The sequence below is a fragment of the Drosophila busckii genome, chromosome 3L (assembly GCF_011750605.1).
Source record: "Drosophila busckii strain San Diego stock center, stock number 13000-0081.31 chromosome 3L, ASM1175060v1, whole genome shotgun sequence".
Taxonomy (NCBI): Eukaryota; Metazoa; Arthropoda; class Insecta; order Diptera; family Drosophilidae; genus Drosophila; species Drosophila busckii.
The window spans coordinates 6,104,364-6,132,084 of NC_046606.1; the positions used below are offsets into that span (position 1 = coordinate 6,104,364).

Consider the following 27,721-nt stretch of genomic DNA (forward strand, 5'->3'; position numbering starts at 1 on the left):
TATGACAATTTACAGCATTTAGTCTTTTCAAGGCTGCGCGTATTATATAATTAGTTTTACCCTCTAGTAAAAAGCGTGTTCAAATCAAATATAAATACAAATACAGTTAAACCAAAAGATAATCGATAAACTCGCTTTGATGCTGCATTAATTAGATCTCTGCTAGCCAGAAAATATGCGACGTGACAGGCTTTCAAAACACTTTTTTCTATTTCTATTTCTATTTTCTGGTTTCATCGCCGCCGCCGCCGCCGCCGCAACATAAGAAATTTGTGCAATAAAATTTATGGCAAACCAGTTGAGAGCAGTTGATTCTTAAGCTGCGCGTAATTTATGCGTTTTATAAACAAATGAGCGTGGCCGAGCATAACCTCTCGGCCACGGGCATTTGTTGCAACAGCAAAGGTTACGGAAGCTCGTCGCCCCAAGATTAACGGGGCCACTTGGCTTATGTGGCGACAATAACCGTTTCATATGTTACGTTAAACTTTTGCCACAACAATCAGCGTTGACAGGTTTGCATATCATTTGCATATAATTTGAGTGTGTTTATCTTTGGCTGCTGCTGCACCAAATGAACTTCAAATAATTACAATCCACTGCCTCAACTCGAACTTGAACTTGCTTTGTTATTCATTATTGGCTTATGGCTTACAATGTGTCTAAATCAAGAACGTTTATAAATAGATTTGAGAAGCAAAAAAAATATAAACGTTTTGTGCAGACAATGGCCGCGTTAAATTGGCTATTAAATTATCATTTGATATATGGCGCTCACGTTTCGTTTCGCAATACAGTAGCCACTCGCAAAATAGAAATTCAAATTCACACGCAATGCTAATTTATGAGCGTTCAATTATATCGCATTGTTGTGGCCTAATATCTTCAAAAATCGGAATCTTTTGCGTTGACTCAGTTGCATAAATTCCCAGACGAGAATCGTGGTCATTTAATTAATGCCATACACTCAATAATTAGGATCTTTAGTTCTTATTTATGAGCTGCCACTGTATATTGTATTTTTATTGTTTGCTTTTTATTTTATAGCCAAATTATTAGTCACATGTGCAAATGACTAAGCAAAGAAGTCTTTTTGCAGTTGCCGCCTTGGTATAATTAAAAGCGCTACTTAATAGGCAAACAACAAGCAGCTAAGCAGGCAATACACTTTCTCACAGTTAAAACGCTGGCGGGGATAACCCCTTGCTCTAAATGACAGACAAGCTTAAATATGTTTCATAAATAACTTGAGCAGCGCAGGCAAACAAATACAATAAGTTTCAGTCAAGCTGTAGCTTGCCTGTGGGCAGTTTGACAAGCACTGGCGAGAGTACGGCACACAAGTGTATTAATAACGCAACTGTCGATTGCAACTCGAGAGTTAAGCTTAAGTTATACACTTTTCTTCATCTTTTCAACCTTTTCGTTTTCATTTTCAATACGCCCTGAAGCGCCGCAGTCCGCACGCAAGCTGAAAAGCATATCAAATGTGTGTTAAATGCTCATTACCATGGCAAAACAGCGCTATAAAGCAGACAAGCAAATTGTTAAAGGCGTTATAAAGCCAACAAAAAAAGGGCAACAACAACAATAGGCAAACAAACTGTTAAGTCATAATTGTCAGCTATTGTGTGTCTGTGTGTAACTCAGTGAACTTGAGTTCAAGTGCATGACCCAAACGACTTAGCGCAGTTTAATTGAAAGTAAAGCAACAAGTTGTTTTCTTTAGTTATTGTTTTTTGATATGATCTGTGTGCGTAGGCTGCTTCATTTGTTAATCAACATTTGCTGTTAGCGTTAAAATGCAATCAGTCTGGCTGTTAATTGTTAATTATAAGAAAAATAATCAATCAATCTATATGCAAAGCCGCCTTAACGGATTTGCTGTCGTAACGCTGATAGGTTCCTGTTGCGCCCGCTTGGTGTCTTAAGTCTTTTGTCAAGTTTGTGTCTTAAGTCTTTTGAATTTTTTTTTAGCTGAACAGTTGCACGTAGCCGCCTGCTTGCCACCAAGGTCGCTGCCACAGACGCACTTGAACCCCAAGCTCGTGCCTGTCCCTCAAAACGGGCCATTGAACTGGCCACAAAACTTGTTTGCGGCTTGCCTCATGTTGCGGTCAATTTTGGCAACTGCTGCAGCCCAGAATCAAGCTGGCCAAGACCTGTACGCTGTGGTCGCTTGGCCGCTTGGTCAAGTCAAAGGCATTTCAGTTTTTGCCGCTAACCTTGAGCGCTGATCTTCATGTGTGAATGGCACACCACAGGGCGCAGCGCCGCCCTCGCCCTCGCTCTCGCCAGAGCAACAACAACAACAACAAGCGTCTTAATCACCTGCGTGTCCCATGCTCGAGTTGGCAAAAGCAAGGGCAATCAATTGTCTGCGCCCAGCCTCAGTCTTGGCGCTAAATGCATCCGAGCAGAAACTCGCCCAAAACAAAAACAAAGCTCTGAGCTTTGCGCGTAATTTTATTACCAGCCAAAAAGTCAAGCGCTTTAATTAGATTTTAACTTCCGCAACATTTGCAACAGAACAAACTATTTATTGCTTGTTGTTGTTGTTGTAGTCTGTTGGGCTGTCTTATTTATAACTACAAGCCGCTTTAGTTATGGCTCTGCCTTTGCTCTATCTGTAGCTTGTAGCTTGTTGTGGGTGCGTTCTAGCCAAGTGATTTATGAAGCCGACGAAATATGCATAAATATTTGATTTGTGAAACTATTATGGGTTTAATTTAAGCGTTTAGAGCTGTCTGATGCTTTTAATCAGTTTCAGCTTTAATTTAGTCTGTGCACTCTATGAAGGAAACAGCTCTGACTCATGCACAGCTACATTCTAATATTAATTTTGACGACGGGAAGTTAGCGCTGAATTATGGCCAAGCTCTAGCTGCTCCAGCAACTTTAGAAAGTCGCAGCTTAAGCGAAATCCTGTCTGCCCCAATCTGACCTTGCACAATGCGAACAAGTTCTGCTTCCTTTAACTGTAACAGGAGCAGCTGAATCAAGCTCATTATGAAGCTATGAAGATGACTCTTATCTCGCTTTCTTGACCTTGAATACAGAGTGTAAGATTTTTTTGCATTGTTCATTCTTATTGTTGTTGTTGCCGCGTACCATATAGGATGTAATTAACTTGAACTTGTTATTGTGTCTTTATAAAATGCAAAGGCTTTAAATGAAAACATGTGTATGTATGCGTTATAAATCAAACACACATCAAATTGCCAAAAGCTTAACACTTTTGTCATTTGTTTGCTTACACATTTTTTTTATACAATTAGCTGTCGCATATAATTTTAATTATACGAAAAATGATTCGTTTCAATATTATTTAACAAGTGTATTAAGTATAGCGACCTTCTCTTGTCAGATTTCTTTAACTGTCAAGCTAATTTGTTTATTTATTTTATATATTTATTGAAGTTTAACGAACTACACACGGATTTGCAGTGGGTGAAAATCATTAAATTGCTGATTCATTACATACAGAGTTTCAAGTTTACATTGTCAGCTTCATGTTTTGTTTGTATGCCGCTGGCGAAATTGTCGCAAGTGTCGAAATGCATAAAAATTATGCGTATTTATTTATTATTAACGAGCTGGCCGCTGCGCATGCCAACTAGTTCTAGTTGGTGCTATATCCTGGCAGCTTTGGCTTTAAGCTGGGCATACAAATAAGCTTAGAACCTGTTCACTTAAAGCTGCTGACAAATAAATTGTGTAATTAATTGCCTGTAGCTTTAAGTGTTTTCTCTATATATTTTTTATAAATATTTAATACTCTTAAATCGATATGAACTCAGTCCAGTGTGAGCTTACTTAGTTCGCTAAGTTACTTTCAATACTGGTTTTCGCTATTCTTATGTAGAACATTTACGTCTAAATAAATTTTCAATCAATACGCTAGACTCATCTGCCTGTTGAGAGATGAATACAACTCAAAATTGACGATGTCAGTGTTTTGTTTGTTGCTTATAGCAATATTTGCTGTTTGCTGTATAACGGCGCATGTTTGAAAGTTGAAATACTTGAGGCTTGACGATATTAACGAAAATTGTTTTAAATCTTCGAGTTATCTTCCGGTATGCATAGTAATTGTTATTTTTAGTTATTAATGCCGCTGCCGCTGCAAGTAACCAGCATCTTTGCTTTGTTATAACTTAGGGCATTTTGATTAAATGAAGTCCATTAAATGATCGATTACAAGCGCACATTATTTGTCAGCGCCAAGGTACTAATGAATGCTTGCTACATTAATTAACAAACAAAAGTTCAGAGGAGCAAGGTTTTTAGAATCATTTTTTTCTTTTGTGTACTGCATTGTCTATGAATGGGGTGCAGTTGCTGTAATAGTTAAGCTCATGATTGATGAAATCGAGTCTAATAAATTTGATTGAGCAACTTGGCAAGCCAAACCCCAAATGATTTATCTGTCGCACATTTGGCAAACTCTTTAGCACAAACTGCCAGCTAAGGTCGCTATACAGAAACTGGTTGGCAAAAAGGAAAAACTGCGGGCTATAAAAATTACTTTTGATACTACATTGCACTCAAGGCCAAGAAGCCACCACCAAAAAGAGCAGCAAATAATTTTGTCACTATTAGAAGCGTAATGACAGCAATTTGCTTGAAACTCAGCAGCAATCGGTTAGAGCAGGTGGAAAGTTGATCTTGAAATTCTTCGCCGCCCTGGGCAAAACCAAGCACGCCCAACCAAGTAACCAGTAGCTGCACGTCTGCGCATGCGTAGCCGACGACGACGATGATGATGACGACCACGTCGACTCTACGTCGACGACGGCGACGGCTGGCACGAACATTTCATGTTGTTGTAGTTGTTGTCGCTCTTATAAATAAGGCATGCGTTGGCGCAGTTTTTGTTATTTGAACTTCAAATCTGCTCGAGTTCGCACCGCCAGCAGCTGTCGTTGCGTTTGTCGCTAGCGTATCGCGCGCGTCTTCAAAGAGTTAATCGTGTGCTCTGTGTGTTCTGTGTCTGCTGCAGCTCCGTCTGTTGGTGTTTAGTGCTTACGAGTGGGTAGCTATTGCCATAAACAGATAAACAGTGTAAATGCTATATAGAACACTCATTCATATATTTTTAGCTGCTGACGCAAGTTATACGTATTGAGTTCGTTACGCACGTCGTTGTTGCAACACGACTCTAGAATGAAGATGGTGAGTTTGAACAACAAGTGAACAACAATCAACCGATAACAATAACAATAGCAATATGAGTTAGCTCTATAATAAGCTAGAATGCCAGGCGTAGAGTTCACACTTTTTTCGCGCTGCTGAGGTGCAGTTGCAAGTGGCAAGCTGCAAGTTGCAAGCTGCAAACGCCAATGCATTTGTCTGTCAAACAAAATTGCTCAACACAAGCGACAGCACAAGCTGAACAGCTGTACAGCAAAAACAAACAACTTACGAGTTCGACTATTCGCATGCTAAATTTGCATAAATGGCGCTACAATTGTAGAAAATCGCTGCAAGAGCCAAAATAGAAAACAGCAAAGTGCCGCACAGCTGCCAAGCCCTAAGCTCAATGCCTGAGTCAACGGGCCGAATGAAAAACAAAAACAAAAACAAAGCGCATAAAAATCGCTTGAGTACGCTGCTGATGGACACACATGGAAAGTTTACTGTACCGGAAGCACTCATAAATGTGCTTTTGGTGCTCTGCTAATTTACAAGCTTTTAGCTCTTAACGCGCTTCACGCTCATGTAAGTTCTTGGCCACATAACGCCAACCAGTTGGCCAACACTGCGTATGCGCAATAAATATAATACTTTTTTTTATATCGCAGAACAAATGTTGTCAAGTTGAGCAATTGTAATTAAAGCCAGCAATGCTAACCTCAACAAACGGATTTTCTTCAAGGTCGTCCACACACACACATACACTTACACAATCGCATCTATACACATATATTTTTTTATTGAGCGGAATTCCACACGCCACATATTGTGACAATTAAGGCGAGAGCTACGAGCTCCATTGTACGCATTGTGACTTGACAAAACTGTTGCCCCAATTTGTGGGTGCAGCATTATGACGCTGCAACTTCGGCGCTGATGCCGTCGTAAATGCCATAATAACATATCTTTTTACACTCAGCTCAGACACGCAGCTTAAGCTAAGCTTTTATTAGCCTAATCCAGTTGCACATAACTGTCCAAAAACATTTGCTTGTCAACATGGCCAAATGTAGCAAATTTTATTAAAGCATCAACATGCGCGCTACGCCTTCTAACTCGCAGCTAGTCGAGAATTTATTTGCTGGCAACACCATATAAATATTATGCGGCAACTTAATTGGACGCTGGCTAAAGCTGCTAAAAGCAGACGCTAAATTATAACAGCCATAAAACTATAATATATAAACAGCACAAATGTCCACAGCTGCGTTGTTTTATGACTTGGGCTAGTTGCAACTAAAGATGCTTTTGCGACTTTTGACTTGACAGCTGACAAGTACTTGGCGTAAAGTAATGAGTGCTGACGACTTAACTGCAGAGTGGCAGTTTATTGTTGTTTTTTTTTTTTGTAACACGTTAAATATTTTATTACAATTAATCAAAAGCTATGCTGGCAACATGTTGTCGTTGCGTGGGTGACTTTAAATATTTTTATAGCCATGTTTGTTTGCTTAGATGTGTTCTTTTGTTGGCGCGCCAATCACAGTCACTTGTCGTACTGAGTTTGAAGTAGAAGCTGCTTAAGACTTTTGATTTCTTATAATTATTTTGCTTTTGCAATTTATGTGCTTCAATTTAAGCACTTGAATTCCGGGTTAGTTTAATGCCAAACTCAAAATGATAGATCACTTTAATGGCTCGCTATCAAAGCCCAGGGGTTCAATATACTCCTGCCTAGCAAAAGTCATGCCGCGACTCCATTGCGTGTCTTACTTTATATGCCATGCAGAGCAGTTAGCATTACAAACTTAATGACAAATCTATTCAGTTTTAATGACAACAAATTGTTTTCTCTCAAGGTCAACACGAAAACTGGATTCAAATTCGAATTTAAATAAATCAAAGCAGCTGTTGCTTAATTAAGGCTTTGCTGATAAATAGTGTTTTGTAGCTAGCTCCATTAGCACTTGTATATTTAGAACATTTTACGGCTGCTCAAAACTATTCTATATGCTAATTGCAGATGCTCTGTGAATGACCTTGAAGCAGCACTAGGCAGCAGCTACTAGTTTGAGCTACAAGTTGCGACTAAGCGGGGTTAAGCTAGAGACGGGCGGGCTGGCATAGGCTCGTTATTAATGAAAACTGCCTGTCATTAGCGCCAGCATGCGATTGAAATATGCGGCTAATTGCTTTTTAGCTTGTTTAATCCAAAAACAATTACGCCTAAAGACGCCTGACCCAATTTATAGACTTGTTATAGCATAACATTTGTGCTGGCCGTGTGTCAAAAGCACATTTTTCAAACGTTTACTCAATTCGCAGAGCTTAATTATATGCGGAAACTTTTGTTTAAGCAACAGTCTGCTCAAATTGCCATATATTGACTCTGTTGTTTATGTTGATGGCGTTTGACAACTGTCAAACGCTTATCTCAAACAGTGCCCTTTTCTGTTCAACGTGACTAATTTGCTATCAAATTTATTTGCATTGCAGCAACTTCGTGTTTTGTGTCTCGCGCTGGCAGCGCTGAGTGTCCAGGCTTACTCGCCTTACTCTACACAGGAAGATGGACTTCAGGTAAGTGAAACAAGCTATTGCGCTTAGTGCTTTTGTTTAATATCTGCATATTTTCAGGATCTTGAGGGTGGCTATGTCTATCCACAGCCTAAAGTGCCATTCTCAGATGGTTATGTGTATCCTCGCCCAGCAATTCCGTTTCCAGAGCAGCCAAAATACTTGCCGCCACCACCAGCACCACCAAAGCCAAGTGGCTACTCGTATCCCAAGCCGGTTATACCATTCCCACCCCCAACTCCAAAAGTGCACATAGAATACTTGCCACCCAAGCCAACGAATCCACCACAGCCTAAGATTGGTTATAGCTATCCAAAGCCAGCGATTCCATTCCCTCCACCAGCACCAAAAGTAGTCCCACAATACTTGCCTCCAGTGAAAGCCAACAAGCCCACCCAAGCCACAATACTTGCCACCCACCACAGCCTAAGTCCGGTTATAGCTATCCAAAGCCAGCGATTCCATTCCCTCCACCTGCCACCGGCTAAAATTGGTTATGATTATCCAAAGCCAGCAATTCCATTCCCCCCACCTGCTCCAAAAGTAATCCCACAATACCTGCCTCCAGTGAAGCCAACAAGCCCACCACAATACTTGCCTCCACCACAGCCTACAAAGGGCTATAGCTATCCAAAGCCAGCTATTCCGTTCCCTCCTCCGGCACCAAAAATTGTGCCTCAGCCACAGCAGTACTTGCCCCCCAAGCCAACGAATCCACCACAGCCCAAGATTGGTTATAGCTATCCAAAGCCAGCGATTCCATTCCCTCCACCAGCTCCAAAAGTAGTCCCACAATACTTGCCTCCACCACAGCCCACGCGTGGTTATGATTATCCCAAGCCTGCGATTCCGTTCCCAGTACCCAGTACACAGTACCTGCCAGCACCGAAGAGCGAGGGATACTCCTACCCTACGCCAGCAATCGCTTTTAATTATTAAACTCTATGCTCAGCCTGGTTATCACTAATTAATTGACACGATTTCCTCTCGGTGCCCATAGGAATTTATGATATTGAATAATTGTAATTAACTTTAAATTTATTTAATATTTAATTATAAAAATGTACCCGAGTCCACTTACGTGAGCTCTGCGATCGAATTTTAGTCATTAAAATACGTTTGTAAAATTTGTGAATTCATACAATTTATTTGTACTCAGCAGCTGAAATAAATCGAAAAATACGAACATTGGCCAGAATGTAATTTAGGGGCCTTATATATATTTATATAAGAGTATTAACGAAAACATGTTCTTATACTTGCCGTATACAATACCTAACTCCATTATTGTAATGTTCAAGATAGTAAGTATTTTAGCGAACTGCACACTTCAACTGGGTTTAATAAAGTTTTATGATCTCTAAAGTATGCAATGTTTTCACACTGACTGACCAGTAAAGTATGCACTCAGATTTGTAGTTGCTGAATTACGACTTATCAAAGTGCGATATTTTATAGAAATTTGTCTTGTTTGTTGACTATTTTGTTCATAACTTCGCCAAATAATTTTTATTTCATACACTCTTATACTCATTTTAATTGTGCTTTCCACGCCAACATTTTGACGTACAAAGCATTTGGATTGGGTTTTTTTTAGCTGAGTAATAGCTATGCAAAGTCTGAAATTAAACAAAAAGTTACTCTTCAGCATTGGTTGTCTTGCCATAACTTTGTTAAACAATTTTTTTATAATCGAACACAACAGCATATGTTTATTTTAGTATCTCATGAGAAAATTAAGCCTAAAAACACTTCTGTGCGATGTTTTTTGGCGATATAGCTTCGCAAAGTTAGAAAGTGATAAGAAATGAAGACAGCATCATTTTTGTCAAAAATTTACAGGGGTTGCTGCCGTGCGTTCCAATAATCAATGGTTGCTGTCGTGCAGTCCAATAATCAATTGTTTTGCGGCATTCCAATAATCAATGGTGGCTGCCGTGATTCCAATAATCGTTGGTTGCTGCCGTGCATTCAATAATCATGTTGCTGTCGTGCAGTCATAATCAATAGTTTGCCGCGAATATCCAATAATCAAGGTTTTTGCCGCGCATTCCAATAACGTGGTTGCTGCCGTGAAGACCAATAATCAAGGGTTTGCCGCGGCATGCCAATTAATCGTTGGTTGCTTGCCGTGCATTTCAATAATCAATGGCTGCTGTCGTGCAGTCCAATTAATCAATGGTTTGCGCGAATTCAATATCAATGGTTTTTGCCGCGCATTCCAATTATCAATGGTTGCTGCCGTGCAGACATAATCAGGGTTTTTGCCGCGCATTTCCAATAATCGTTTGGTTGCTGCCGGCATGTCCATAATCAATGGTTGCTGTCGTGCAGTCCAATAATCAAATGGTTTTGCCGCGCTTTCCAATAATTAATGGTTTTTGCCGCGCATCCCAATAATCAATGTTGGCTGCCGTGCAGCCAATAATCAATGGTTTGCCGCGCATTCAATAATCATTGGTTGCTGCCGTGCGTTCCATAATCAATGGTTGCTGTCGTGCAGTCCAATAATCCATGGTTTTTGCCGCGCATTCCAATAATTAATGGTTTTGCCGCGCATTCAATAATCAAATGGTTTTTGCGCGCATTCCAATAATCGTTGTTAGCCGCGCATTCCAATAATTCGTGGGTGGCTGCCCTGCAGACCAATAATCAATGGTTTTGCGCGCCTTCCAATAATCAATGGGTTTTGCCGGCATTCCAATAATCCTTGGTTGTAGCCGTGCAGACCAATAATCAATGGTTTTGCCGCGCATTCCAATAATCAATGGGTTTTTGCCGCGCATTCCAATAATCAATGGTTGCTGCTGTGCAGACCAATAATCAATGGTTTTGCCGCGCATTCAATAATCAATGGTTGTGGCCGCGATTCAATAATGTTGGTTGCTGCCGGGCAGACCAATAATCAATGGTTTTGCCGCGCATTCCAATAATCAATGGTTTTGCCGCGCAATTCCAATAATCATTGGTTGCTGCCGGGCAGGCCTTTAATCAATGGTTTTTCCGCGCATTCCAAAATCAATGGTTTTGCCGCGCATTCCAATAATCAATGGTTTTGCGCGCATTCCATATAATCAATGGTTTTGCCGCGCATTCAATAATCGTTGGTTGCTGCCGTGCAGACCAAAAATCAATGGTTTTTGCCGCCCATTCCAATAATCAATGGTTTTGCCGCGCATTCCAATAATCGTTGGTTGCTGCCGTCATTCCAATAATCAATTGGTTTTGCCGCGCATTCCAATAATTCAATGGTTTTTGCCGTCGCTTCCAATAATCGTTGGTTGTAGCCGTTGCAGTACAATAATCAATGGTTTGCCGCGCTTTCCAATAATCAATGGTTTTGCCGCGCATCCCAATAATCAATTTTTGCCGCCGCATTCCAATAATCGTTGGTTGCTTGCGTGCAGACCAATAATCAATGGTTTTGCAACGCGCATTCCAATAATCAATGGTTTTTTTGCGGCATTCCCATAATCGTTGGTTTGCTGCTGTTCAGACAATTATCAATGGTTTTGCGCGATTCCAATAATCATGGTTTGCCGCGCATTCAATAATCCGTGTTGGTTCTCAGGCGTGCAGACCAATTAATCAATGGTTTGCGCGCATTCCAATATCATTGGTTGGTTGCGCGCATTCCAATACTCAATGGTTTTGCCGCGCATTCCAATTAATCATGTTTGCCTTTGCCGCGCATTCAATAATCAATGGTTGTTGCCGCGCATTCCAAAAATCAATGATTTTGCCACGCATTCCAATACTCAATTGTTTTGCCGCGCATTAAAATAATATATGGTTTTGCCGCGCATTCCAATAATCAATGGTTTTGCCGCGCATTTCCAATAATCGTTGGTTGCTATGCCGTGCATTTCCAATAATTCAATGTTGCCGCGCATCCAATTAATCAATAGTTTTTGCCGCGCAATTCCAATAATCAATGTTTTGTCGCGCATTCCAATAATCATTGGTGGCTGGCGTGCAGTCCTATAATCAATGGTTGCTGCGTGCATTATTCCAATAATCAATGGTTGCTGCCGTGCATCCCTAATAATCAATGGTTTTTGCGCGCATTCCAATAATCAATGGTTGCTGGCGTGCATCCCTATAATCAATAATTTAGCCGCGGCATTCCAATAATTAATGGTTTTGCGCGCATTCCAATAATCAATGGGTTTTGCGCGCCTTTCCAATAATCAATGTTTTTGCGGCGCATTCCAATAACGTTGGTTGCAGCCGTGCAGACCAATATCAATTGGTTTTGCCGCGCTTCCAATAATCATTGGTTTGTGGCCGCGCATTCCAATACACAATGGTATTTGCCGCGCATTTCAATAATCATTGGGTTTGCTCGTGCAGTCCTATAAATCTTTGTACCAATGAACCTTTGAACCTTATTCCAATAATCAATGGTTGCTGCCGTGCAGACCAATAATCAATGGTTTTGCCCGACGCATTCCAAATAATCATTTGGGTGGTTGCGCGGCATTCAATACTCAATTGGTTTTGCCGCGCACCAATAATTAATGGATTTGCCGCGCATTCCAAATATCATTGGTTGCTGCCGTGCAGTCCTATAATCAATTGTTTTTGCCGCATTATTCCAATAATCAATGGTTGCTGCCGTGCAGACCAATATCAAGGTTTTTGCCGCGCATTCATAATCATTGGTTGTTGCCGCGCATTCCAATACTCAATGTTTTGCCGCGCATTCCAAAATCAATTGTTTTTGCCGCCGCATTCCATTAATCATTGGTGGCTGCCGTGCAGTCCTATAATCAATGGTTGCTGCGTGCATTATTCCAATAATCAATGGTTGCGCCTATGCAGGACCAATAGATCCAATGGTTGCTGCCGTGCAGTCCAATACTCAATGGTTTTGCCGCGCATTTCCAAAATCAATGGTTTTGCCGCGCATTCAATAATCATTGGTTTTTTTTTTTTGGCTTTTTGGCCCGTGCAGTCCATAATCAATGGTTGCTTGCCGTGCATTATTCCCAATAATCAATGTTGCTGCCGTAGCATTTATTCCCAATAATCAATGGTGCTCCGTTGCGACCCAATAATCAATGGTTTTGGCGCACTTTCCAATAATCAATTGTTTCGCGCGCATTCCAAAATCAATGGTTTTGCCGCGCATTCCAATAATTCAAAGGTTTTGCCGCGCATTCCAATAATCAATGGTTGCTGCCGTGCAGACCAATAATCAATGGTTTTGCCGCGCATTCCAATAATCAATGGTTTTGCCGCGCATTCCAATAATCATTGGTTGCTGCCGTGCAGTCCAATAATCAATGGTTTGCCGCGCATTGCAATAATCATTGGTTGCTGCCGCGCATTCCAATAATCAATTGGTTGCTGGAGTGCATTCCAATAATTATTGGTTGCTGCCGTGCAGACCAATAATCAATGGTTTTTGCCGCGCATTCCCATAATCAATGGTTTTGCCGATTCCAATAATCGTTGGTTGCAGCCGTGCAGACCAATAATCAATGGTTTTGCCGCGCTTTCCAATAATCAATGGCTTTGCCGCGCATTCCAATAACAATGGTTTTTTTGCCCGCGCATTCCAATAATCGTGGTTGCTGGCCGTGCGCATTCCAATACTCAATGGTTTTGCCGCGCATTCCAATAATCATTGGTTTTGCCGCGCATTTCCAGTCCAATAATCAATGGTTTGTGCCGTGCATCTCATTCCAAGAATCAATGGTTGCTGCCGTGCCAACCAATAATCAATTGGTTTTGCCGCGCATTCCAATAATCATTGGTTGTTGCGCGCATTCCAATGTTACTCATGGTTTTGCCGCGCATTCCAATAAATCAATGGTTTGCCGCGCATTCCATAATCAATTGGTTTTGCCGCGCATTCCAAAAATCAAATGGTTTTTGCCCGCGCATTCCAATATCGTTGGTTTGCAGCCGTGCAGGCCATAATCAATGTTTTGCCGCGCATTCCAATAATCAATGGTTTTTGCCGCGCATGTCCAAAAATCGTTGGTTGCTGCCGTGCAGACCAATAATCATGGTTGTTGCCGCGCATTCAAATATCAATGGTTTGCCCGCGCATTCCAATAATCATTTTGGTTGCTGCCGTGCATTCCAATAATCATGGGTTGCTGCCGTGCAGTCCAATAATCAATGGTTTTGCCGCGCAATTCCAATAATCAATGGTTTTAGCCGCGCATTTCCAATTAATCTGTTGGGTTGCTGCCGTGCAGACCAATAATCAATGGTTTTTGCCGCGCATTCCAACAAATCAATGGTTTTGCCCGCGTATCTCAATTAATCGTTGTTGCAGCCGTGCAGGCCAATAATCCAATGGTTTTGCCGCGCATTCCAATAATCATTGGTTGCTGCCGTGCAATTCCAATAATCAATGGGTTGCAGCCGTGCAGGCCAATAATCAATGGTTTTGCCGCGCATCCAATAATCAATGGTTTTTTGGCCGCGCATTCCAATAATCGTTGGTTGCTGCCGTTGCAGGCAATAATCAGCGCATTCCAATTTCCAATAATCAATGGGTTTGCCGCGCATTCAATATCATTGGTTGCTGCCGTGCATCCTGATAATCAATGTTTGCTGCCGTGCAGACCAATAATCAAATTGTTTTGCCGCGCATTCCAAAAATCAATGGTTTTTGCCGCGCATTCAATAATCATTGGTTGCTGCCGTGCATTCCAATAATCAATGGTTGCAGGCCGTGCAGGCCCAATAATTCAATGGTTTGCGCGCATTCCATAATCATGGTTTTTGCGCGCATTTCCAATAATCGTTGGTTGTTGCCGTTGCAGGCCAATAATCAATGGTTTGCCGCGCATTCCAATATCAATGGTTTTGCCGCGCATTCCAATAATCATTGGGTTGCTTGCCGTGCATTCCAAAACAATGGTTGCAGCCGTGCAGGCCATAATCAAGGTTTTGCGCGCATCAATAATCAATTGTTTTTGCCGCGCATTCCAATTAATCGTTGGTTGCTGCCGTGCAGGCCAATAATCAATGTTTTTTGCCGCGTTCCAATAATCAATGGGTTTTTGCCGCGCATTCAATATTCATTGGTTGCTGCCGTGCAGTCCTATAATCAATGGTGTTGCCGGCGCATTCCATAATCAATGGTTGCTGCCGTGCAACCAATAATTCATGGTTTTGCGCGCATTTCAATAATCGTTGGTTGGCAGCCGTGCAGGCCAATATCAATGGTTTTGCCGCGCATTCCCAATAATCAATGGTTTTTGCCCGCGCATTCCAATAATATTTTGGTTGCTGCCGGTGCATTCAAAAAAAATTAATCAATGGTTGCAAGCGTCATGCAGGCCATAATCAATGGTTTTGCCGCGCATTCCAATAATCAATGTTTTCTGCCGCGCATTCCAATAATTAATGGTTGTTGCTGCCGTGCAGGCCAATAATCAATGGTTTTGCCGGCCATTCCAATAATCAATTTTTGCCGCGCATTTCAATAATCATTGGTTGCTGCCGTGGCAGTCCTATAATCAATGGTTGCTGCCGTGCATTATTCCAATAATCAATGCGTTGCGCCGTCAGACCAATAATCAATGGTTTTTGCGCGCATTCCAATAATCGTTGGTTGCAGCCGTGCAGACCAAATATCAATGGTTTTGCCGCGCATTCCAATATCCAATAATCAAGCCCCGCATTTCCAATAATCAATGTTTTGGCCGCGCATTCCAATAATCGTTGGTTGCTGGCGTGCAGACCAATAATCAAGGTTTTGCCGCGCATTCCAAAATCAATGGTTTTGCCGCGCATTCCAATAATCATTGGTTGCTGCCGCGGCATTCCAATAATCAATTGGTTTTGCCGCATTCCAATAATCGTTGGTTGCAGCCGTTGCAGAACAATAATCAATGGTTTTGCCGCGCCCTCCAAAAAATCAATGGTTTTGCCGCGCATTCAATAATCAATTGGTTTTGGCGCGCATTCCAATAATCATGAATTTTTTTCAGCGCCATTCCATACTCAATGGTTTTGCCGCGCATCCATATCCAAATGGTTGCTGCCGTTTGCAGACCAATAATCCACATTGGTTTTGCCGCGGCATTTACCAATAATCAATGGTTTTGCCGCGCCATCCAATAATCATTGGTTGTATGCCGCGCATTTCCAATAATCAATGGGATTTTTGCCGCGCATTCCAATAATCAATGGTTGTGCCGCGCATTCTAATAATCAATGGTTCTTCCGCGCATTCCGAATACTCAATGGTTTTTTTGCCGACGCATTCCAATAATCAATGGTTCTTGCCGCGCATTCCAATAATCAATGGTTTTTGTCGCGCATTCAATAATCATGGTTTTTGCCGCGCATTCCAATAATCGTTGGTTGCTGCCGTGCATTCCAATAATCAATGGTTGCTGCCGTGCAGACCACTAATCAATGGTTGCTGGCCGTGCAGTCCAATAATCGTTGTTTGCTGCCGTGTATTAATTCAAAGGTTCATTGGTACAAAGAGAGACTATCGATCATGCACTACAGAAAAGTGCTGCATACCTTTAGGGTGCATTGGTACAAAGAGAGACCATCGATCATGCAGTGCAGAAATGTGCTGCATACTTTGAGAGTTCATTGGTACAAAGAGGCACCATAGAACAAGCTACCAATGGTTGCTGATGTACAAAACAAATCAGGCAACATTTGGTTGCTGATGTACAAACAAACAACCTTTAGTTGTTGATGTACAAAACAAACAACCATTGGTTGCTGATGTACAAAACAAGCAACCATTGGTTGTTGATGTACAATAATAAAAAACAATGCAAACAATGTTTAATTTAAACTGGGTATAACTAAAAATTGGATGATAGTTATAAGTAAGTACGGTGGACAGACGGAGTAAGTAAGGTAAGTATATGTTCATTGGCAGACAGCAACGATCGCCGCTCTTAAAATAGTTACATTAATGGCAACAGATTGTTACATCAATAACATATCGTTGCGTTATCCAACCTTTAAATGGCCGTAATTCAGCGGGAATAAATCCGACTGAACTGTTTTATACCAGTATATGTCGGCGTTATGAGCACAATTAAAATGAGTTCAAATTTGTATGGTTTTAATAATTCTTTGGCTAAGTTATAAACAAAATAGTAGTAAACAAAAGCAAAATTTCTGTGGATAATTAAACTGTGATAGGCTGTAACTTAGCGAAAAGTCGTTTGATTTAAGAGTTTCATGTTTGTCATAGTTATGGCAACAAAACCAATGCACTTTGATAAGCCGTAATTCAGCGAAATTGCATCCGCTTGCAGAGTTTCATGCCTTGTTAGACTCATGAGACGCATGAAACTGCATTCAAACTTGGAAAGTCTAAGACTTTCGATATTTTGGCAAAAAACGTGAGATGCATAAGAATAAAACTGCATTCATACTTGGAAAGTCTACGATTTTCGATATTTTTGCAAAAATCGTGATGTAACCCCTGTAAATTTTTGACAAAAATGATGCCGTCCTCATTTCTTATCACTTTCTAATTTTGAGAAGCTATATCTCAGCCAAAAAAATCGCACAAAAGTGTTTTTAGGCTTACTTTACTCATGAGATACCAAATAAACATATTAGAAAAATTTGTATTTTCCGACTTTTGAAAAATGGGTATTGGTCTCATAAACTGGTCATTTTTCCCATAGTGCACAGTTTTAAGTAAACCTTTTATTTTATCTTTTATAATTTTGATAGTTTTTTGTTGTATAAAAAGTAGTAGAAAAAAGTTAATACTAATTGTTTTCTTTTTGTTTGTGTGCGCGTGCGTGTGTTTAAGTTGGAGGCTATCCATTGCTTATAAGATGAAACAAATGTAAACAAATGAACGTGTGTCCCAAACAGGTGTGCTGCCATGTATACGTGTGTGTGTGTGTGTGTGTAGAAGTGTAAGTGTGTGTTTAAATGTGGATCTGCTACTTTTGCTTACTCGCCAGTCATCATCTCCATGAATTCTGAAAATTAAAATAATGAATTTTAATAATATGCCATAAATAATATATGTACATATTTTTAAATTTAATGTGCACTGTCGCGTGCGTTGCCAAAAATAGGTTTCACTATGCTCCAAAAAGTTATAATTTGTCATAATCGAAATCTCAAGATCAACAGCGAAAGCACAAACAACCAGACATATATGTACACACCCAATGTTTATGTTTATGTATCTGATTTTATGTGGGGGCGGCCACTAATGATGTTTTGCAAACAGCTACAATTTGTTTTTCTAGCTTTTCCAACTTACCATCGAAATCAACTGTACCGGAACCATCACTATCGATTTCCTCAATCATGATATCCAATTCCTGCTCGGTCAGCTGATCATCAAGCTCCTTCAGGATCTCCTTCAGGCAGGTGGTGGGGATGAAACCATTGCCCTGCTTGTCATAGAGACGGAAAGCTTCACGCAGCTCCTTCTGCATGGCTTCAGCATCCTCTTCCACAATGAATTTGGCAGCCAGTTGCACGAACTCACCAAACTCCAAACGACCAGACTCTGGAATAATTAATAATCATGGTTAAGTAGCTGCAAAACTAAATTAGTTTATTGTAAGTAATGAATGACAACCTTATTTCCGGTTCAACAAAAAGTAATTGATTTTACTTACTGTCCTCATCAACCTCCTCGATCAGCTCTTCCAGGATCTTCTTGTCGAAGGGTTGACCCATCAGACGCAGAATATCAGCCACCATCTCAGTGGGAATGCTGCCGGTTTTCTGGTGATCAAAGCTGTTGAACGCCTTCTGGAGCACAGCAATTTGCTCGGGTGTGAGATCCTCATCCTGTTTAACAAAATTCATATTTTATTTTCACAATCCGCAATTGGAATTTGGCACACAGTTGCACTTACAACGCTGCTCATTTTGTATAATGTTTAATTCCAAAATTTGTATTGATCTCAAAGATTTGCGAACCGATCACCACGGAGTATTCGTGCCTACTACAAAGCCTCACGGCTGTGTTTTCCAAAATATAGCGCAAAAATTTCAGATCGACTGTCACACACACACATTTACACAGACAAGTAGACGAACCGAACATATTGTAGCACTTTTCCACGCGAGATGCCAGAATTTTATTGTTTTTTAGAAAGAACTGTAAATGTGCGATCAAAAACAAAATTAAAACGATCTCCGTCCAACACAGACGGACTTCTATGAGCAGGCAAATGTGAGCCGTATAGTGGTTTGCCAGCAGACACAACTTGCAGCAATCACAGCACGATCACCCAGACCCCAAACACCCGACACGAACAGGAGCAACAGTGGATGGGATGGGGTGTGAGGAGGAGGGCCTGGTAGACTGCATGTATGAGAGCAGCTATATACACACAATATATATATATACAATATATATATATATATACATACGTATTGTACACAGTTGTATTACAATCAAATGGCTGTATGCGTGTGGATATATAAAGATACTGCAAGACAAGTACAGCATTGGTATGGAGAAATGCCCCAGTGAACCATGCGCTAGACAACGCATACATCTGTATAGAAACATGTACATATATGTGATACACTACACTCAAAATCAGACGGCATATGTATAGGCAACAAAACTAAATACCTCTACATGGAAAGAAAAGTTCATTAATCATAAAACTTTAATAAAAAAAATCTAGAAATTCTATAAAAACTTCTTTAAAATAATATTTTTCCATATTGTAATATAATAATAACAATTGGGTTGTACCAGGAGTGAAATCGCAAACATGAAATTGAGACGATCTAGTTCTCTTTGGATTGCCGAGATAGCAGCAAGTGTGCTCGCGTGAAGAACAAAAGAGCAAATAAATCTTTCTGCAAATAACACTTTTTGTTTCGATTAAGATTATATTTATTCATATATAGTATATATATATATGCATAGTATATTTCAAATACTCTTAGAATATAATTTGACCAGGATAAATGTAAGTCTAACAGATATGAGAACAGCTTAAGCAAAAAGTTATACTACTTGACTAGAATCTTAATTACGAAATTTGGCGTTAGTAGCGGAAGGCGCCGCTGGAGTGCCACTCTGATTCAGCAGCGCCGTGAGCGTGGCATGTGAAGAACTTAGCGTTGAATTGCCAACAATCAGTTTATTGATGACTTGAGGCGTTGTCGTGCTGCTGCCGACAACAGTGCCTTGCAGACAGGGTGAAGCAGCAGGCGGAGGCAACTCCTTGGGCACATTGACAGTTTCGTCAGTTGTAGCAACGACAGCAGTTGAATTTGGTGTGCTTGTAGACTGCTGTACGGGTGCACCTTGGAGGAGCGCATTTCTGAGGTGACTATTGTTACTGCTGGGCAATTGTTGCTGCTGTAGTAGTGGTGGTGGTGGTGGAGGTTGTTGTTGTTGATGCAATTGTTGTTGATTGGTGGCAACGATGAAGGAGTTGGTTATCAGTCCACGACTTTTGATATTCAAATCCACGAAAAAAAGTTTCATCTTCTGTATCATCGTCTCGGTCACACTAAATGTTAACATCATGCTGAGATCAATATTAGTCTGGTTGCGATAGAGTTCGTGAGTCTGCTGCAGTCGACAGACTTCGTCATAAATCAGAAAGAGGAAACGTGAGCTGCGACTATCAGCTGGTATAATGCCACGATTAGACAGCCATTCTCGATCCTCTGCATCGGGCAAATAACGTATAATCTCAGGATGTTTGCTGGCCAGTCTGGCGCCGCCCATTTCCTTGCCATCAATGCTAAAACCAAACGCAAGGTTTGCTTGCACATCTAACACGAATTTGGTGCTGGTGGTGATTTGCGCAGTGTTCCAAAAGATTTGACGACGTACTGGCGTCGGCAACATTCCACTTAACGGCGGACGTTGCAGCTGTTGCTGTTGTTGTTGCTGTGCCAGTGGTAATTGTTGCTGCTGCTGCTGCTCGTTTGGCAGCTGCGCTATAGACTTCCCCATGGCATAAGCAAAGTTGTTGGCATATTGCTTGTTCGGCACAAAATCACTTGCCTTTGCTTGTCGTTTAAGCCCCAGACGCTGCTGCTCCGTGATAGTTGTGTTCATGGCAACACTGGCTGTTGGACGTTGTTGTCGTAGCACAAAGTTTGTGTACTGTGCCTTGGCGTTTTCCAACAGCGCACAGGAGCTCATTTTTTGTAGGGCTTCCTCATTGATGGCATGTTGGCCTAGATTCTCCTTAATGTTGCCAAAAGCGGGCTTAAAATAATTCTGCAAGAAATTATTGTCATAAATTATAAATGCAATTCAATATTAAAAAATAGTTACAGTCATGTATCGTTTAATGATGGCATTGATCTCCGAATCAAAAGACTGCTGAACGCTGATTCTCAACAACTCCAAGGCACGCATAGCTGACTCCGCGCTGCCGCCGCTTTCCAAATTATGTGCACCACTATAGCGTTGCTTAATGCGCTGCAGCATGGTCTCCGCCATCTCTGTGTTGGTTACAAATTTCTGTAGGGCACAAGTATGCATTAGTCAGGCTAACTTAACACTTATCCATAACCACTTACTGAATTATCCAAAATATTTGTCTCTGCAGGCTTCTCTGTTTCCAATTGCTTGGCCGGACTGGCGACGCGTGTGTCCATTGAATGTGTGGTTTGATTCGAGCAATCCGAGTCATCGCTGGAACTGTTGTTGTTTGCTTGCAGCACAGCGGGCGACCGCTGTTGACTTTCGCTAGTTGTGGCATTATGCGCCGTGCTCGCCGCATCGCTGAGTATTTTCCAGCTGCGTTGAATAACCATTTCTATAATTTTTCTGTTCCTCAAATTCTGTTTGTGTAGTTGATGCGCTGATTTTGCAAACTGTTAATTTTTCCAGGGCTCAGAGCTGCAGCTGCGCACTGCGCAGCCGCGGGCGAGGCGCCCCCAAAGACAGCTTAACAGTTGCTGTGCGGCACAGCTGTTGCTGGTACTGTTGTTATTGTGCTGGTGGTGGTTGTTGTTGCTGTTTTTATGTCTGGGCTGCAGTCCATGTCTAGTTCGCCCAGCTCCAGGCGACGTTCACGGTCTATCAGGTCGCGCAGCTCAAGAAACTCATCCTCTTCCTCCTCTTCCTCCGCTGCATCCATGTGCTCTACAGCTTCATCCATGTGCTCCACAGCTGCATCTACAGTTGCGTCTGACTTGGACTGTGCCGTTTGCTCCGTTCTGCGCCAGCTTTGCTTGCGATAAGCCATGCGCTGTGTCTGCAGCTTCTTGTCGAACTCATTCATGTATTTCAACACTGCCTGACCATTATATTCCTCTGGCCTCTTGTATTCACTGCTGACTGGGAGACCTAGCACATCGGGCAGCATGAAGGCAAACAACCAACAAACCAAGGGCGTGTTACCGTACACATAGCTGGCCTCCTTGTGATAGAAAAGCATTCCATCCAGCCGCGGCTGATTGTTGTCCCAGAGTGGATAGCGTTGCAGCGCCTGATCTATAGCCACTGCATCCTCAAAGTCATAGTAGGGCAGCAGCTTGAACGCTTTATCGTTGTGTTCGCTTACTTCATTAAGGTAAACACTCTCTGCAAAACGTGACTGCAGCCAGTAGAATCTAAAGCTGGCTTCACATTCCTGCAAACGCTGCTGACCAAATGCCAGCGCATCCAGAACATAGAAGGTATCCAGCTCCTGCACGTACACACAATCCAATACGGTTCGTGATCTCTGAGCTGACCAATCACCTGGCAGTTGCGTGCGTAGACGCATTATCGTGCGGCCCGCCTTATTGTACACCCTCGTTTTTCCATAGGTGGCCACCACAAGACAGCGTTTGCCCACGGGACATGGCAGTAGAAACCAATCGCAAAGATTTTCAGGACGCTGACGTAGCCACTCCGAGAGTTGGAGCTTATGCTGGTGTCCCCTATTTGTGTTGTTTTTATCAGATTTCGGCTTGGGTTGCTTACTCTGCTGTTGTTTTGGAGGCAGCTTTTCTTTCTCCTCCTCTTCGCCCGTCACATCACGGAATTCGTCTTGTTGCAATTGTCGTCGCTGTTTTTGTTCGTTCAGAAGTTGTAACTGACGTTGCTTTTGGTGCTCGCCAAGATCCACACTTAGTTTGTACAATTCTTTGTAATTACTGCCACTCTTACTACTACTGGCCATTGTGCGTTAATCAAAAGTTTTATTTTCAACAATTTCGCACAAACCACCGGCTTACAATTCACACAATTATAATGGATGGCAGTGGGCTGTTACACTTAACATTCTGTTATTTAACATGTTGAGCATTCACACGCATGGGACAAGCTAAACAGCTGATCGCATTTACTTTTACCGGCATTGTTTTGTATATTTTTTAATTTTAAATATATACAAAAATAAATAATTTAAGTTATGAATAAAGCCTCACGTCTTTTCTGGCCAGTTCTAGTGACGCCGAAAAATGCAGTTGTTAAACAAACAGAGCAGCTATCACGCAGTCAAAAAGTAAGCACCACAAATTGTTACGAAAGCAGATTGAAATTGATAATATTTATATATAACAGTTGTTAACTGAACTTGGCCTAATTAAATCTGGTAGCAATGGTACCTATCAGCTGCTGCCCATAGCGCAACGCGCTTTGGACAAATGCATTAACTTGGTGCAGCAGAATATGCAAATTGCCGGTGGGCAGAAGATCAGTTTACCTGTGCTAACACCCACACAGCTATGGAAAAAGACCGGACGGCTGGAGGGTGATATCTCAGAGTTCTATATGGTGCGAGATCGCAGTGGCAAACAGTTTCTAATGAGTCCAGTAAGTGAGTTGGCTGTACTTGTTACATAATTAGTTTAAACTAAACTTACTTGTTTCTTGTTTTAAACAGACGCATGAGGAGGCGGTTACTGCAATGCTGGCTAGCACAGCGCCTATTTCCTATCGTCAGCTACCTTTGAGACTTTATCAGATTGGTCCCAAGTTTCGGGATGAGCTGAAATCACGTTTTGGACTTATGCGCGCCAAGGAGTTTCTAATGAAGGACATGTATACATTCGACGTAAGCGAGAGCACAGCCAAGGAGAGCTATGCGGCAGTTAGTGCAGCCTATGAGCGCTTCTTTGCACAGCTGGAGGTGCCCTATGTCAAAGGTAAGGCTTGCAAGCATTTTTAACAGCTAATTAAACTAAAATCTTTATAGTACAAGCGGCCACAGGCATAATGGGCGGTAGCTTATCACATGAATACCATTATGTATCTGCTGTGGGCGAGGATACGTTGCTGCAGTGCAGTCAATGCGGCTATGCGGGCAATTTAGAGGTGCTAGACACAGAAACTCAGACTTGTCCTAGCTGTCAGAGCACGAGTCTAAGTCAAGTGCGTGGCGTAGAAGTGGCACACACCTTTCTGTTGGGCGATAAGTATTCCAAGCCATTGGGCGCCACCTATCTTAACAACGCTGGCAAGCCAGACGCCTTAACAATGGGCTGCTTTGGCATTGGACTTACGCGAGTCATAGCCGCAGCGTTGGAAGTGCAATCCACGGAGCAGCAGCTACGTTGGCCTAAGCTCTTAGCGCCCTATGATGTTTGTTTGATAGGCGCCAAGCAGGGCAGCAAGGAACAGCTTAAAACAGAGCAACTGGAATTGCAGTTGTTGGAACAGCTGTCAGCAATATGTGGCGCACAGGAGCTGCTGCATGATGAGCGCAAGGAGCTGACCATAGGCAAACGTTTAATGGATGCCAAGCGACTGGGACATCCTTTGATAATTGTGGTAGGCGCCAAGGCGCCCAAGCTAGAGCTGCACATGTGTGGTGAGGAACCTCAAGAGCTGGAGCTGCCAGAGGTGCTACGCATGGTGCAGGCGCATGTGGAACACAAGCAGCAGTTGCTGCAAGGCACAATTAAAACGAAAGAGCAAGATTTACAACAAAGACTTGGTCATGTGCATTAGCTTTATGCAATAAAGTTAACAATAACGCAAAATTATAACAAACAAAAAATACTAATGCTCCCCATAGTCTGGCTCAGGTATTTGTGGATAAATTTGCACCTGTTGCTGTGGCTTGCGTGGCGGCGGTGGTGGCTTGTTTACGGCACTAGTATACGACCAAGGCATTTGGTTTCTTAGCTCCTCGCTAATGCGTGGATTTGCAGGCGGCGTGGGATACAGTTCCGAGTAACGACTGTTCAAAGCAGATCCGGTGGCTAGCTGCTGCACCGCTGGCGATGTGGGACGCTCATCAGCAGGATAGTTAAGCTGATCTGGATGCGTTGTAGTATTGCGATAGCTGTTCAACTCTTGCGCAGGCTGCTGTTGGGGCACAATGGGTGGCAGCACCATGACTGGAGATTGCAGCGTGGTGCGATCGTTGGCTTGATACTGACGTGAGTCCTGATGTTGCAACAGCTCAGGATTGGTGGCTGGCACTACAATAGACAAGGGTCTGGGACGTATTTGCTCCGGATACTGAAGCTCCTCCTGCATAGACTGCGGTGTGACGGACATGGGCGCCGTGGGCTCCGGCTGCACCTGCTCAAAGACCACCGCTTGCGTCATTACAGGCATAGGCTGTGGTGTGGCCTGACGCGTTGGTGGCTCTTGGTTTCTATACGCCGGTGTCTTGGCTGCCGTTTGTTTTGCCAAATTGTTGGCCAGCGTCAGGCAGAAAATGCCGCCTATCAGATTCAACAGCCAGATGACCACCACACGGCAGCTGATGCAGAGCATAATGACAGCAGGCGTTGAGAAGTAAATGCCAAGGTTTTGAAAGAAGACCATAACCGCGTTGGGCAACGAGTCAGTATTTTCAACGCCCACATAATTAAAAGCGTCTTCTAGGCTCTGCAAGTGAATTAGTGTAAATTTTTAGTTGACTTGCTCATTTAACTCAACTTACTAAAGTATTGCTCAAATCTATAGCATGAAATACTGTGGCCACCACATCCAAGATGCAGCCCGCCAGCACGGAGAGGAACCAGGGCCAGTAGACAACCCCAGTGATTAGCTTGGTGGTGGCAAAGCAAAGTGTCACTACGCAAATAAAATTAATTATATTTTATCTGCTTTTAAATTTAGCCTATGCACTTACGTATGATAAACACCGATGAGGCAATCCAACAACCGCTAACCACTGCATAGGTCATCATAAATATATATTCTCTGTGCGTTATCTCGTAAGACTTGTCCCAGTTCATCTGCAGCTCGATTGTGTTGCCCTGTATATTGAGCTTTGGATCGCCACATTCTTTATCTGTAATGGATCTTTTATTATTCAACTGTTTTACTATAAGGTTTACTTCTTACTTACCCGCAAAGTATATCAAATCCATAGCAAATCTCAGTGGGTTGTTTTCGATTTGCGTTGTCGCTTCGCAACCGCTGTGGGTTAGACCCCATAATGATAGACCCAAGAAAGCAAGACCTTGCACCTGTGCGTGTATAAATAAAATTTGTTATTAAATACAATGGTTAATGTAGACATGAGCATATAAACAAGAAGACAAAAAAATCTTTAATCTTTAATATTTAAAGACAATTTTGTGATAGAGAATGAACATTTTAACTTACCAATATGACCACAGCCATAAAGAGCATAAAACATTTTGCGAATCCCACGCTGAAACTAGCCATCTTGTTAGCTTGGCTATATCCTCAAGCCTGGCGTTACTGATCCAAAGCAAAATTGAAGGAATTTGCCAAACCTGTGATCTATTGCTTGCTTTTATAAGAGACTTTGCGTGCTGGCCGATAAGATAGCTCCCATATAAGCCTTAAGTGAGAAAATCAATTGGAAATTACAAAAGGTTAGCTGAAACTAAAAGATATCTAATCAGTTTAATGAGTTATGGGACTTTTTGCATAATTTTTATATACACATATCAGTTTATATTTCACATTGTTGTCACAATTAGAATGATTCATTGATTGCTGCACTTGAAGAAGAACTACACTGTCACAAATACTTTATAAATAGCGTGTTTTTTCCCCGCAAACGATCATAAACAACGCTTCTTCTTACTCAAATTGTTATTTCTTATCGCGCTTACCGTTAGAATATTTATTTGAAATATAGACAGCAGGTGCGAAGCGTATTCACCAACTGCCTCCTTGGAACTGAGCTCCCACGCGCTTGGTTCTCTATCGAGGCACACCAGACGACAACCCTACGCTGCTCAGCTGGGCAACCGGCAACCCATTCAATAGCCATCGTCAATTACTCTTTTGTTTCAACTGTTTTTTTTTTTTTGGCACTGCGATAAGATAAAGCCTATGAAATGTGAAGGGTAACGATTGTGGCAACAACAATGTAGGTATGACTAGGCCAGGGGCAGTCTTAACACTCTCAGCCTGCAAATATTTTGATTAGCATACGCATTACTTAATGTCGTATTGGGTGGCTTGATTGTCTTTAAATAACTTACTTCTAGATTGTTAACACTTTCTTATTTGAATAGGTTTATAAATTATTTCTAGGGTATACCTACGTGCCAGCACTGCCTGCTTGTTGTCAGCTTATCAATAGATTCAAGCAATTCGTTATCTAGCGCACGCACTTAATATTAGCACATGAATTATATAAACAAACAATAAGAATTGTTACTAAATTCAGCATTACGGATATATAATATATTTCTTGATGCCAAAAATAACAAACTAACTACTTCCAAGCAGAATGAATTGTAAAGTGTGCAATAAATAGACGCTTATCAATTTTGATTTAATTGAGTGCCATGTTTGCCTGGTTGTTGCACTCACATTGCGTATACTTGATGTCTTTTGTATGCCTCCCTCACTCTCAGGCCTTTATCAGTCCACTGCTCGATACGCGTGGTTCTAATTTAGGTGCACGTACGGGTGCGGCGGAGTGCAAGATTCTCTGGAACTTTGGCTGGGGGTATTTAGATTCGCCTAGAGATGACTCAGCGACCGTAGCGGAGCAATGTGCGCAATAAGAGAGATTGTAACAAGATACACAAATTTTGTATTTGCCAGGCAGTCGTATCAAGTGTGTTTTGTTGATAAGACCACAAATGAGCTAATTACAAGAATGCGAAAATAAATAAATAAGCAGTAGGAAGTGTAACATTGTGGAAATAAATAAGT

The 27,721-nt window shown here is 41.8% G+C and overlaps 6 protein-coding genes across 9 annotated transcripts; 2 read left to right on the forward strand and 4 right to left on the reverse strand.

Moving 5' to 3' along the window:
• The first annotated feature begins 4,892 nt into the window (after positions 1-4,892).
• LOC108601103 (leucine-rich repeat extensin-like protein 3) lies at positions 4,893-8,652 on the forward strand. Its single transcript, XM_017989017.2, has 4 exons — positions 4,893-5,035; positions 5,103-5,175; positions 7,633-7,716; positions 7,774-8,652. Exons 2-4 carry the CDS (start codon positions 5,167-5,169, stop codon positions 8,650-8,652), a joined length of 972 nt encoding a protein of 323 aa, XP_017844506.2. The 5' UTR covers positions 4,893-5,035; positions 5,103-5,166.
• Positions 8,653-17,627: 8,975 nt separating this feature from the next.
• Positions 17,628-18,658, reverse strand: LOC108600280 (troponin C). Its single transcript, XM_017987748.2, has 4 exons — positions 18,555-18,658; positions 18,312-18,486; positions 17,948-18,199; positions 17,628-17,657 (listed from the first exon to the last, which is right to left on the reverse strand). Exons 1-4 carry the CDS (start codon positions 18,564-18,566, stop codon positions 17,629-17,631), a joined length of 468 nt encoding a protein of 155 aa, XP_017843237.1. The 5' UTR covers positions 18,567-18,658; the 3' UTR covers position 17,628.
• Positions 18,659-19,621: 963 nt separating this feature from the next.
• Positions 19,622-21,451, reverse strand: LOC108600276. The gene is made up of 3 exons (XM_017987740.2): positions 21,205-21,451; positions 20,957-21,145; positions 19,622-20,899 (listed from the first exon to the last, which is right to left on the reverse strand). The coding sequence occupies exons 1-3, from the start codon at positions 21,439-21,441 to the stop codon at positions 19,688-19,690; spliced, it is 1,638 nt and encodes a 545-aa protein (XP_017843229.1). The 5' UTR covers positions 21,442-21,451; the 3' UTR covers positions 19,622-19,687.
• A 103-nt stretch (positions 21,452-21,554) lies between these two features.
• LOC108600279 (snurportin-1) lies at positions 21,555-22,841 on the reverse strand. Its single transcript, XM_017987747.1, has one exon. The coding sequence runs from the start codon at positions 22,794-22,796 to the stop codon at positions 21,576-21,578; it is 1,221 nt and encodes a 406-aa protein (XP_017843236.1). The 5' UTR covers positions 22,797-22,841; the 3' UTR covers positions 21,555-21,575.
• Positions 22,842-23,005: 164 nt separating this feature from the next.
• Positions 23,006-24,593, forward strand: LOC108600277 (probable proline--tRNA ligase, mitochondrial). Of its 3 annotated transcripts, XM_017987741.2 has the most exons (4): positions 23,006-23,120; positions 23,180-23,431; positions 23,502-23,763; positions 23,814-24,593. In XM_017987741.2, exons 1-4 carry the CDS (start codon positions 23,028-23,030, stop codon positions 24,566-24,568), a joined length of 1,362 nt encoding a protein of 453 aa, XP_017843230.1. In that variant the 5' UTR covers positions 23,006-23,027; the 3' UTR covers positions 24,569-24,593. The 3 variants fall into 3 exon arrangements, with proteins under 3 accessions (XP_017843230.1, XP_017843233.1, XP_017843232.1); XM_017987744.1 differs by lacking the exon at positions 23,814-24,593 and having other exon boundaries at positions 23,180-23,435; positions 23,502-23,573; XM_017987743.2 differs by lacking the exon at positions 23,006-23,120 and having other exon boundaries at positions 23,399-23,435.
• Positions 24,543-26,770, reverse strand: LOC108600278. 2 transcript variants are annotated; one of them, XM_017987746.1, is made up of 6 exons: positions 26,665-26,770; positions 26,186-26,432; positions 25,926-26,046; positions 25,707-25,868; positions 25,515-25,648; positions 24,543-25,459 (listed from the first exon to the last, which is right to left on the reverse strand). In XM_017987746.1, the coding sequence occupies exons 2-6, from the start codon at positions 26,246-26,248 to the stop codon at positions 24,620-24,622; spliced, it is 1,320 nt and encodes a 439-aa protein (XP_017843235.1). In that variant the 5' UTR covers positions 26,249-26,432; positions 26,665-26,770; the 3' UTR covers positions 24,543-24,619. The 2 variants fall into 2 exon arrangements, with proteins under 2 accessions (XP_017843235.1, XP_017843234.1); XM_017987745.2 differs by having other exon boundaries at positions 24,620-25,459; positions 26,186-26,387.
• Between the last annotated feature and the right edge of the window lie 951 nt (positions 26,771-27,721).

Coding starts and splice junctions, on each gene's coding strand:
- LOC108600278 (XM_017987746.1), bottom strand. CDS start 26,248: ATGGCTAGTTTCAGCGTGGGATTCGCAAAATGTTTTATGCTCTTTATG. Junction 25,649..25,706: donor CTCATCGGTGTTTATCATAC/GTAAGTGCATAG, acceptor TTATTTGCGTAG/TGACACTTTGCTTTGCCACC. Junction 25,460..25,514: donor TAGATTTGAGCAATACTTTA/GTAAGTTGAGTT, acceptor ATTCACTTGCAG/AGCCTAGAAGACGCTTTTAA.
- LOC108600276 (XM_017987740.2), bottom strand. CDS start 21,441: ATGGTTATTCAACGCAGCTGGAAAATACTCAGCGATGCGGCGAGCACG. Junction 21,146..21,204: donor CAAATATTTTGGATAATTCA/GTAAGTGGTTAT, acceptor TGTGCCCTACAG/AAATTTGTAACCAACACAGA. Junction 20,900..20,956: donor TCATTAAACGATACATGACT/GTAACTATTTTT, acceptor AATTTCTTGCAG/AATTATTTTAAGCCCGCTTT.
- LOC108600277 (XM_017987741.2), top strand. CDS start 23,028: ATGAATAAAGCCTCACGTCTTTTCTGGCCAGTTCTAGTGACGCCGAAA. Junction 23,121..23,179: donor AGCTATCACGCAGTCAAAAA/GTAAGCACCACA, acceptor TATATATAACAG/TTGTTAACTGAACTTGGCCT. Junction 23,432..23,501: donor AACAGTTTCTAATGAGTCCA/GTAAGTGAGTTG, acceptor TGTTTTAAACAG/ACGCATGAGGAGGCGGTTAC.
- LOC108600279 (XM_017987747.1), bottom strand. CDS start 22,796: ATGGCCAGTAGTAGTAAGAGTGGCAGTAATTACAAAGAATTGTACAAA.
- LOC108601103 (XM_017989017.2), top strand. Junction 7,717..7,773: donor CACAGGAAGATGGACTTCAG/GTAAGTGAAACA, acceptor GCATATTTTCAG/GATCTTGAGGGTGGCTATGT.
- LOC108600280 (XM_017987748.2), bottom strand. Junction 18,200..18,311: donor CGAGGAGGTTGATGAGGACA/GTAAGTAAAATC, acceptor TAATTATTCCAG/AGTCTGGTCGTTTGGAGTTT. Junction 17,658..17,947: donor CGGTACAGTTGATTTCGATG/GTAAGTTGGAAA, acceptor TTTAATTTTCAG/AATTCATGGAGATGATGACT.